This window comes from Silurus aristotelis (assembly GCF_946808225.1).
Source record: "Silurus aristotelis genome assembly, chromosome: 1".
Classification (NCBI taxonomy): domain Eukaryota; kingdom Metazoa; phylum Chordata; class Actinopteri; order Siluriformes; family Siluridae; genus Silurus; species Silurus aristotelis.
In genome coordinates, this window is record NC_139574.1 from 21,963,765 (window position 1) to 21,975,703 (window position 11,939).

General features: G+C 39.0%; 1 protein-coding gene across 5 annotated transcripts; it reads right to left on the reverse strand.

The window, feature by feature from the left end:
* Positions 1 to 256: 256 nt before the first annotated feature.
* On the reverse strand, positions 257 to 7,226 carry tcaim (T cell activation inhibitor, mitochondrial). Of its 5 annotated transcripts, XM_083546901.1 has the most exons (12): positions 7,092 to 7,207; positions 6,725 to 6,770; positions 6,571 to 6,638; positions 6,052 to 6,184; positions 5,798 to 5,948; positions 4,607 to 4,865; positions 4,288 to 4,410; positions 3,677 to 3,774; positions 3,466 to 3,557; positions 3,095 to 3,327; positions 2,078 to 2,209; positions 257 to 1,919 (listed from the first exon to the last, which is right to left on the reverse strand). In XM_083546901.1, exons 3-12 carry the CDS (start codon positions 6,597 to 6,599, stop codon positions 1,694 to 1,696), a joined length of 1,476 nt encoding a protein of 491 aa, XP_083403027.1. In that variant the 5' UTR covers positions 6,600 to 6,638; positions 6,725 to 6,770; positions 7,092 to 7,207; the 3' UTR covers positions 257 to 1,693. The 5 variants fall into 5 exon arrangements, with proteins under 5 accessions (XP_083403027.1, XP_083403028.1, XP_083403030.1 ...); XM_083546902.1 differs by lacking the exon at positions 6,725 to 6,770 and having other exon boundaries at positions 7,092 to 7,226; XM_083546904.1 differs by lacking the exon at positions 4,288 to 4,410 and having other exon boundaries at positions 7,092 to 7,198.
* Positions 7,227 to 11,939: the final 4,713 nt, after the last annotated feature.

An 11,939-nucleotide genomic window follows, 5' to 3' on the forward strand; every position in this document is an offset into this window, starting at 1 on the left:
GCAACATAAATGTTTTTAAAACCCACCTCTAATTTGATCACTCACATTTTCTCACTCTGTCATTTGGATGTCAACCATATTCTAGATTTAACGCCTTTTCTACAGACATGCACTTACAGAATCCGCAGTCAAAATCAATCTACTATTACTATAAAAGCCAACAGAGATTAACAATGAAATGGAACTTACAGGGTCATTAAGAAACCACCACACAATAATTAAATCATAGAGGGATTAAACCTTAATTACCTCCAAGACCAGGGAAAAAAAGTTTTAATGTGCTGAATACACTTTTACATAATCCATAATGTAAAATGTATATTCCAAAAACAAAGTTTAAATTGAGCAATTTGTCTCAAGGACAATACATTAATACAGATTCAAAGTAACAGAGGTCGGTTTTATTAAATCCAACAGTCTGAGTTTGAGAAAACAACAAACCTACTTCACACATTTTGTACATTAACATAGGACATTAGATATTCAACGTTTAAATCAAACCATGAATCAAAATATACAATGCAAGTACAAAACCTAGTCCAAATCATGGAATCATCTGCATACACAATTATAAGAATAAATACAATTGCAGAGTCAGCTAAAAGGCAGCACAGTCACTTATTGATAATATTTATACATAGACCCCAGCCTGATGAAACAGGTTTGTGGTCTTTAGCTCCAGTAAAGAGAAATCTACAGTATACAATGTCATTCTAGACAATTACCCATTTAATATTTTGTGGCTACAGTTTGGGGAAGACCCCACACGTTTTTGTAGGTCAGGTTTTCACAGGATCTGTGCATAATTAATCGGGATGCATTAAAACAGACACTGATATGAGTGAAAGGTAAAGAGTATATATTCATATGAGTTATAGTTTTGTGCTTTTCAACTGTACAATTAATTTTTAAGGAGCAAAATTTAAAAGTTTTAAAATTGATAGTCGTTTCTTAACATCTGGTAGTCATAGATATTTAACACAGTTACCATTTATAATTAAATGTGTAGTATATTACATGAAATGTAAGACTGGGTTATAAGGACAAATTATTGATAGTGTAATGCAATGGCTGTTCTTTATTTTATGTACATGTTCTGTACACTGTAGACGGGCTCCATCTACTGGACATCAGGTGCTTCACATGGACTAATATTCTCAGGCAGTGTAGATCGCTAATACTGCAAATCTTATTCTGTAGCTCCTCTGGCAGTCACTTGTTGAATTATGCAGAGTATATTTGAGTACTTGCCAAAGACACTTAACACTAACTGTTTCAGACACCTTTTGAAAGATAAACCCAGCAGTAAAAGACAATAATTCCAGGAATTATGTGTCTGACAGCCACAGGCTCAACATTATAATATGATCCGTCGTTGTGTTCCGATTCTACAATTTGAAAAGGTCACTCTAACATATAAAGTAGTCTGACTAAAAGTTTGGCTCATGGCCATCAACTGCAGCAAACTGAAAGACGACTTTGGGTTCCTCACATTTAAAGTTCACATAATCACAAACCTGCTTCACAAATTCTTTCAGCTTTGGAAACAAACCACCGTTCTGGTTGCATCACAAAAAAAAGTGCATTCAATGACTACATATAATAACCAAAACTTAATTACATCATCCTTCACACCTACATGACAGAACCTAAAAACACACAGTGCTTGTAGTTGAACACCTGCGAGATGGTGTCAGCCCTTCCAGTCCCATGGTATACACAGATCACCGTCCTGCATGACTGAGTAGAAGTGTGAAATGCAAAGGTGCAGCCCCTGCATATGAGGAGACCTTTCCTCAATCAAACGCCTGCAGCACGGGATCATCTGGCTGCTTGAGACACTGGGCTCTTTGGACAGACTGCACAGAGAGAGACCCTGCACACAAATGGACACCACATCCTCCTCCTCAGCTTCTAACCTGCAGGTCACACAGAGAGGGAACTGATGTTACATTACAACTTTTTACAAAATCTTTAAGTTGCACAGACAAATACCTAACAAATGATAATGATTATTTCCTTCTAATGCTGCTAGAAAAAACTGCAGGACAGAAACAAAGATCTAATTTGTACTAACAGCTCCTTGCACTGCAGACGACTGCGAGCCTCTTGGGCATTGCTCTGAAGAAAGTTCTGGAGGTGAATAGGGTCAGTCATGGTGGGAATGATAAAGTGGCCCATCTCATGTAGACTAAGATTAGAAGAGTCACTGCAGTAGACAAAAAATACAGAGAACAGTGATCAGGTCAGTGCACTGAGGTGTTCAAGAGTGTCAAGTTTTCCCTGCCTCACACACACCTCCTACACACACTTCCCACAACTCACACGCACCTCCCACAACTCACACCCACCTAACACACACCTCCCACAACTCACACGCACCTCCTACAACTCAGACACAACGCAAGCACACCTCCCACAACTCACACGCACCTCACACAACTCACACCCACCTAACACACACCTCACACAACTCACAGACACAACGCAAGCACACCACACACAACTCTTACACCTCACAGACACAACTCAAACACACCTCACACAACTTAAACACACAACTCAAACACACCTTACACACACCTCACACAACTCACACGCACCTCACACAACTCACAGACACAACGCAAGCACACCACACACAACTCTTACACCTCACAGACACAACTCAAACACACCTCACACAACTTAAACACACAACTCAAACACACCTTACACACACCTCACACAACTCGCACACACACCTCTCACAAATCACACGCACCACACACAACTCAACACAGTCTGGTTCAAGGCCATTAAAACATTACCGAATGAAAATGATGAAAATAACTGTTTTGGAAACAGATGTTTTCAAGATTTACTTATGCTATAGGTGGTTGATGTTATGTATGAAATATTATGTTAAGTAATGGTAAACTGGTGGTTGTTACACCTGTTTGCGCATGTCTTCTCCCATTTTCACTTTACCCATTCAAGTTAAACTAAAACAAGCATATTGTAGGAGCTGAGACTGCTTCTACAGGGTTTCAGTTTTGTTGTTTATTTTATGGTGTAATACTGTAAATAAAGAAAAGAATAAGTGAAATCTTACTTTTCTAGAATCATAGTAAGTCCCTGCAGGCTGCGAGGGTGCAGGGTGAGTCTGTGAGGCAGAAGTCTTTTGTGGAAGGTGTTAAGCGCCCTGTAATGGTCTTCCAAAGGCAACACCAGACCCACACGATCCAAATGGATCACCTGGATTCCCCCTAACATAAAACTGATCCTATCCTTTAGCCATTCTGTTTGCTGCAACAGTCTGCTGTAACTAGGCAACCTCTCGAAGATCTGCACACACCAAGCAACATGGATATATAGAACATAAAGAACACATAGTCAAAGAGAAAGAGAAACTCTGGCCAAATAATAACACCCATTTAGGAGAGGATTATGGCCCATTTAATGGCAATGACACGCACACATTACCTTTGTCCACTGATGATGTACATCCATTGTTCCCAGCATCACATGGCCTAAGGCATTCATTCCTGACTGGTCAGTAAAGAGTATCGTGTGCCCTGTGTGGTGAGACAATTTCAATACAGGAGGCCATGCAGGCACGCTGACTCATCTTTTCTATCATCTGTTAATACAGCAAAAACTTAACTTGTGTATAAACCTCTTGTGCGTTCAGTACCTCTGAGATTAAGTGTGGCGTCTGGGTTCTGTGAAGAGAGGCGGCTCAAACTCTGCATCTGACAGCATCTGTGTGCAACTCCCCAATTGCGCTGCCATCTACAGGAAGGAGATAAATACAACATGCAACAGGGGTATTTTCCGAAAAGAATCACCATATACACAATGTGGCCAAAAGCATGTGGACACCTGACTATCATATCCATATGTACATCTTTCCCAGGTTGTTGCTACAAAGCTGTAAAGAAAAGTTGTACAGAATGTCCTTCTATGCTGTACCGTGCACATGTAAACAAAGATTCATAAAGTGCAGTTTGCCAAGGCTGATGTGGAACAATCCAATTAGCTCAAGTCATCACCATATCTGCACTGAACACCTTTGTGCAAATTCCCACGACCATATTCCAACACGCTCTCAAGGTTTACGGAGGTCGTTACAAGGGCAAAGGCATGTTAAAGCCAAGGGTTTTGGGATGGTTACATATGCAGGTAAGATGTCCACATACTTCTTGTAAGCATAGTAATGCTTACACTGTCTAAAGACTTTTCTCATAACTAGCCTTTAGTTAGGAATACTCAAAAAGCTTTACATGCATGTATATGAAATTTAACCTGATATCTAGCAGGCCCAGTTTCTCAATGAGCTCTCTCTTGAGTCTCTTTAGCTCGGCTCTTCGTGGAACACTGGCTTTCAGCTTCTTACTGGCCTCCGATTCATTGTTCCTCAGCCACAGACTACAAAATCACAGTGTTTAACCATGAGCTAAATAATCAGTTTGCAATTTTGATGTACTCAAAAGTAACCAACGCAGAAATGCTCAAGGTAATGTCACAGTTCCAGTGATGTCACAGAGTTGTGACATACAGTGAGTGATGCTTGTTATTTTTATATTCCTATTTGAAAACTGTACTGTTTTAACTCGAATTTAACCTGAGTGTGGTTTCCATTTTCTTTGCCTGTTCCAGCTCCTGCTCTGGGTCTCTGAAGCCTGTGAATGTATAATATGTCTTGTCCCATTTAATCGGGCGATAGAAAGGAATTCCCTCTTGTTGTGCTGACTTCTGGCTTTGGTCTCTGGCTGTGAGAAATCCCTGCATATGTTCCACTGACAAGCTACAGGACTTCAAAACATCAACAACTGCACACAGGACATCCTTAGCCTGCAGAGTAAAAGTCACCAAACGAAAACCTGGAAAATTTAGAAAAACAAAGATTGCACAATAATAAGCAGTGGGAAAACCTCTCAATGAATTAAACTTGAGTCTCAAAATTGAGACAAAAATATAAATAACCGGTTTCAAATGGTTGTAAGCAGGATACTGCATCGAGTGTTCATGAAACTGGTTAATGCCCTATTATAATGCTTTTCTAAACGCATGTAATGGTTAGCCGAAAATAATGACAGTTCCGTAGTTAAAACCTCCTCCCACTGCTCAAAACCAGACATGAAAATAGAATGTAACTTTTAGTGACACTTTAGCATATAACTCTTTTCTAAATTTAGCTATCCCTCATGCCCACGTACCATGCGTGATGAAGCTAGGAGCTACAAATAGCTGAATGGTTAAACACAATGTCTCTGAATAGAATGGCAGCCAAACTAACTTTCTTTTTTCTCCTAAATGTCCTTGATCAATTTTAAAGCACAATATCACAAGAAGACAATTAAATGTTAACGTTTTTCTTGTTAGTATTTAGATAGGTACCCACGATGTAAAAATCCATTCGGCACAAGCTCAAATGACTTCGCTACATAGAGTATAAAAAAAAAGATGAGCTGTATAACAGTATAAATATCACTGCTTGAACACTTATTTGAAATGCAGTCACAGAAAAGAAGGACACTTTCTATTTTTGTTGTCTAATTTGTCACAGTGTGAATTTAATTCTTTAGGATAAAAAAATTAAATAAAACTGATTTTAGTTGCTAGCTACTTGTATCCTTTGCCTATGCTATGCTACAGATTGCTCTTAATTCAGATTAGTAAGCGACGTGATGCACCACACGGTCTGATGGAATTCTGAGAGATGGATTGTTTGTATAGCAATTAAAGCAGTCCATTAGTCCAAGCACATCTCTGTGCTAAAGATACTTATTGTTTAAGGAGAGTACCAACTTACCAGAATGTAGCACATCACTGTGGCTCTCTTGTTTCTCCTTTATGTCCCTGAGATAAAAAGTGAGTTTTGTAGGCTTGACAGCCCTAAAGCCAGGCTTTTGAAGACTCTCTAAATAGCCATTTAATCTTTTGAGAGAGTTTTCATTCACTTCCTGCAACCCAGAAAACCAGAGCACAAAAACAATGCTTGATGGGCTTAAGTGAGAATTTACATAAAACTCAAAAATCTCTGAAAAGAGGGGCATCATTTCTTACCCTCTCTCTTGGATGCTGGCCAAAGAAGTCAGGGTGGACCGCGAAGTAAAAGGGCCGGAGTGCGTTAACAGCATCGACTCCTGACAGAGCTCTTAGTTGAAGTATCTGATTTGTGCTGCATCTGCTGCTGAGCCTGAGTAAAAGCAAAATGTTGATGAAATAACTGACATCATTTACGTACGAGTTTCAATATAAAACCTTAAAAAAAATGTCATACTCCGTAGCATTGAAGCCATGCTTCCCGGGTTATTGTGTTCGTACCACAGGTACACCCAACATACATAATACTGTATTTCTGTTTCCTTTCGCTTTTCCTTATACATATGCACAAGCATGTGCAAAGAAACTTCTCTCCAGGGATTCCTCAATAAAATATTATCCTCTAATTTTCCTTTATTAGGTGGTGCGTGTTTAATATTAGATACTCAGATTCACACCCAGAACACGTTGAAACCAGTAACCTGAACTTTCACAGCTTTCCATCAGCAAGGTTTCTGTGTTTCTGAGAAGTCAACTAACCTCAAACGCAGGAGTGAGGTCAGGGACATCACGATAGCTTTCAGTAGAGTCCACCTCTGAAACCATTCCTTAAAATATAAGTCATAAAAATTAACAGTTTGATCATTTCATTAATAAAGTATAGCAATTCACCCGGGTAGTGACAGTTACTTACCCTCAGTACTTTCACCAGTTACAGACAATGAATACTTTGGTCAGGTCTGAGACATAGACACAAGTCATTGACTTGGGAAAAGGTCGGGGAAAGGGTACCACTGGGCAATAAGTTCAGGCAAATCCTAAATATAATGTCTCAGCTTAATTTTGTTGGTGAATTCAGTAATAAAAAAGCGTAGCAGTCTCAAATATTTCCACCTCTGCTATACCTTTAACAGCGGTGTGAAGAACTTAGCGGCTAGCTAACCAACTGCATAAACAAGCTGTCTAGGAAGCGACGGATATCGCCTGCATTATCCATCAGCACCACCCGCTATATCATGAAACCTGGCCAGGATATCAACATGCAAAACATTTTCACATACCGATACATCGTGATTCGGAATCTCTGCTCAGCAAATCTGTGTTTCTGAGCAGTTCATTCAAGGCGAGCTGCATGTAAACACACACGATTCCGAGGAGTCCTGTTTGTGTTAACACTGACCTCTAGTGATGTAAACACGAAACACACCTCATCAATCCTTGGGTTTTCAAACTGTTTACATTTTGCTTTAATTCCAAAATAGTTATATACAAGACAAGATGCATTTCAAGGACATTTAACGACTTATCGACATTTAACGCTACAATCCGTCACGCTCCCTGAGATCTCAAAACTCTGTACCTCTAGTAGTTCCTAGAATAGCAAAGTCCACTAAAGGCGGTAGATCATTCTCACATTTAGCTCCTAAACTTTGGAACAGTCTTCCTGACAGTGTTCGGGGCTCAGACACACTCTCCCAGTTTAAGTGCAGATTAAAAGCGTATTTTTTTAGCAAAACCTACACATAACACACATCACATCATAACCTTGTGCTCCAGAACATATGATCACATGCACATTATCAACTTGTGCTGTTAATATCATGAACAGCAGCTACACTAATTTCTCTCCACTGCTTCTTTTTCTCTCCCCATCCCGAGGCATTCTGAGGTTTGGCCAGCTCCATTCACGTCCCACCTCATGAAATTATGGACCTTTGAAGAAGTAGATGCCAAACTCGCAAACATCCCGTACCATCTAGGGACGTACCAGTGCCAATTGGATCCCACTACATGTGTGGAGTTTTGACATTGGACCTCCTGGAGTGTTTAAAGGCTCTGGCATGGAAAAGCTGGTGCTGGATCTGTGATGATCACAAATGTTGAGCTCAGTAGCTCCTAGTTTTATAACCATAAAGACTGTATAAGACTGTAGAAAGAACATTACTTATAATCTTATACTCCAGTGCTCATGTTAGTTTTCACTCTTCAGTGTTCTGTATTGTTGAAAAATTTATGATCAAACTCTTGATGTCACCCAAATGAGGATGGGTTCCCCTTGTGAGTCTGGTTCCTTTCAAGGTTTCAAGTCAAGTCAGTGTTCAAGTCAAGTCAAGAAGCTTTTAATGTAATTTCAACCGTATATAGCTAACGCAGTACACAGTGAAATGAAACAACATTCCTCCAGAACCCTGATGCAACATTAAACAACAATCACAGAAACAGAAAACACAGGGCTAAGGACTAGTGTCCTCGCCACATAAAGTGCATGTGTGCAACCTGGTGCAAACAGTGCAAAGACAATACAAGACAGTGCAAGACAATACAAGACAGTGCAAGACAACACAAGACAGTGCAAGACATTACACAAAACACAAAATAGCTCCGCCAGTAAACCTGTTGTAACGAGACAAAGAGAACTGTAGCCAAAATGTAAACAAAATGTTGTGCAAAAGAGTATACAATATTTCTTTCAGTGTCTATTCTGTGAGGTAGTATGATGTTTGCATTTTTAAAATTGTATTTGAGAATACATAATCATGTGGATAGTGTCCAGGCCTAGGACAAACCATTCTTTCAAATTTTCATCATATATGCCTCTTTCACATGCTAGTTGAGAGAATTGCATGGCAATACATTTACATTTATGGCATTTGGCAGACACACTTATCCAGAGTGACTTACAACTTAGCAGCTGAGGATTAAGGGCCGCGCTCAAGGGCCCAGCAGGTGTAGCTTGGTGGTGCTGGGATTTAAACTTGCGAACTTCCGATCCGAGTCTAATGCCTTTACCACTGAGCTACCACCTCCCCAGAAGGTAGGCTCAGAGCTTCATAGTCCATAATATTATCCACTGTGACCCTGCCTAGTATAAAGCAGTTATGAATTGATTTCTTATCCCCAAACTTGGTGCAACTACCATGAGTCATGTGAAACTAAGGCTGCTTTATTAGGCTACTAACTTTTAAGTTTTTGTGGTGAAAGTGGTAATGAAAGAACTCACTAAGTGTTGGCCTCATCATTATGTATGGACTTTGAAACAAAATGTGTTGTCACAAAATTGCTTTATTTTATTCCCCTCATATCAATAAAATTGGTTTGATTGTTCCTAATACTAAGAAAACTAGGTCTGAATTATGTACAAACCCGATTCCGAAAAAGTTGGGACACTGTACAAATTGTGAATAAAACCAGAATGCAATGATGTGGAAGTTTTAAATTTCAATATTTTATTCCGAATACAACATAGATGACATATCAAATGTTTGAACTGAGGAAATGTAAAATTTTAAGGGAAAAATTATTTGATTTTTAATTTCATGGCATCAAAAAAGTTGGGACAAGGCCATGTTTACCACTGTGTGGCATCCCCTCTTCTTTTTATAACAGTCTGCAAACGTCTGGGGACTGAGGAGACAAGTTGCTCAAGTTTAGGAATAAGAATGTTGTCCTATTCTTGTCTAATTGCATTCTACTAGTTGCTCAACTGTCTTAGTTCTTCTTTGTCGCATCTTCCTCTTTATGATGCGCCAAATGTTTTTATGGGTGAAAGATCTGCAGGCTGGCCATTTCAGTACCTGGATCCTTCTTCTACGCAGCCATGATGTTGTAATTGATGCAGAATGTGGTCTGGCATTGTCATGTTGGAAAATGCAAGGTCTTCCCTGAAAGAGACGACGTCTGGATGGAAGCATATGTTGTTCTAGAATTTGGATATACCTTTCAGCATTGATGGTGCCTTTCCAGAGTGTAAGCTGCCTATGCCACAGGCACTCATGCAACCCCATACCATCAGAGATGCAGGCTTCTGAACTGAGCGCTGATAACAACTTGGGTTGTCCTTATCCTCTTTAGTCCGGATGACATGGCGTCCCAGTTTTCTAAAAAGGGAATAACATTTTTATTCATCTGACCACAGAACAGTTTTTCACTTTGCCACAGTCTATTTTAAATGAGCCTTGGCCCAGAGAAAACGCCTGCACTTCTGGATCATGTTTAGATATGGCTTCTTTTTTTACCTATAGAGTTTTAGCTGACAACGGCGAATGCCGAAATGGTGGATTGTGTTTACCGACAATGTTTTCTGGAAGTATTCCTGAGCCCATGTTGTGATTTCCATTACAGTAGCATTCCTGTATGTGATGCAGTGCCGTCTAAGGGCCCGAAGATCACGGGCATCCAGTATGGTTTTCCGGCCCTGACCCTTACGCACAGAGATTGTTCGGATGATATTATGCACTGTAGATGATGATAACTTCAAACTCTTTGCAATTTTTCTCTGAGAAACTCCTTTCTGATATTGCTCCCGCAGCATTGGGGGAATTGGTGATCCTCTGCCCATCTTGACTTCTGCGAGACACTGCCACTCTGAGAGGTTCTTTTTATACCCAATCATGTTGCCAATTGAACTAATAAGTTGCAAATTGGTCCTCCAGATGTTCCTTACATGTACATTTAACTTTTCCGGCCTCTTATTGCAACCTGTCCCAACTTTTTTGGAATGTGTAGCTCCCATGAAATCCAAAATGAGCCAATATTTGGCATGTCATTTCAAAATGTCTCACTTTCAACATTTGATATTTTATCTATATTCTATTGTAAATGAAATATAAGTTTATGAGATTTGTAAATTATTGCATTGCTTTTTTATTCACAATTTGTAGTGTCCCAACTTTTTTGAAATCAGGTTTGTATAACACTACAATGATTTCTTAGAGATTTGTAGGTAGGAACTAATGTAGATGATTGCTATAACCACAATATGAGAACAATGACCTATAATTTTGATTAGGAACTAATACTCATACATGAAAGAGCCTTCCTTTGCTGTAAAATAAATAGATGAAACAAGATTTTGGAAACATTCCTTTGACAATCTGTTCCATGTCGAAATGATTACATCACACAATATCTGCAGATTTTCAGGTGCACATTCATGCTGTGAATCTCTCAGTGGTGGACGAAGTACACAATCCATGTACATACCAAGTAAAAGTAGAGATAAATTAAGTAAAATATTACTCAAGTAAAAGTAAAAGTGCTCCCTGTTAACTTTTACTTGATTAAAAGTACAAAATTATTTTCCTTGTACTTAAATGTACTTAAGTATCCAAAGTACTATGATTTATTATGGCTATAATATATATATATACATACACACACACACACACACACACACACACACACACACACACACACACACACACACACACACACACACACACAATTTTCAGCTCTTTTTTAAAGCCGCGGTAGATCCTCTATTATTTAAATCTTCACTCGCAATACTATTAATAAAATTATATAATTAATAGTAATAATAAAATTTTCATCCACTCATAAATAAAAAGGGACGACTGATTTCCCTGAATGTATTTGAGTAAACAGTAAGATATTTGATTTTGAAAAGTAGTACAGTTAAAGTAAAAGTCTCCCAAAACGAAAATACTTGAGTAAAGTACAGATATGCAGAAAAGCTACTCAAGTACAGTAACAAATTACATTTACTTCATTACTGTACACCACTGGATTCTCCTGTTCTACCACATCCAAAAAGTGCTCTATTGGATTAAGATCTGGTGACTGGGAAGGCACTAAAAAACACCCATTGTCATGTTCATGAAACCAGTTTGAGATGATCTTTGCTTTGTGATATGATGCATTGTCATGCTAGATGGGAAAAGTATCCATTTGAAGACAGTAAAATGAGACTCTGAAGAAATTCACATGCTTAGCAATAATACCAAATGTGTGAAAATCAGGAGTTAGAGTATTACTCAGATAAGCCTGTTTGGCAAAAACAATCATGCCACAGTCAAATTCGATGTGAAGCTGCTGACCCATATCTGCTTGAGTTTATGCATTACACTGCTGCTGAATGACTGGATGATTATTAATAATTGCAAGAATGT

Bases quoted from the DNA above. Each gene is read 5' to 3' on its own strand.
- tcaim (XM_083546902.1), bottom strand. From the start codon at position 6,599: ATGTCCCTGACCTCACTCCTGCGTTTGAG. The intron at 6,185-6,570 runs GTTAGTTGACTT...GCTTTTACTCAG, and splicing joins ACCTCACTCCTGCGTTTGAG to GCTCAGCAGCAGATGCAGCA. The intron at 5,949-6,051 runs GTAAGAAATGAT...TCTGGGTTGCAG, and splicing joins GCCAGCATCCAAGAGAGAGG to GAAGTGAATGAAAACTCTCT.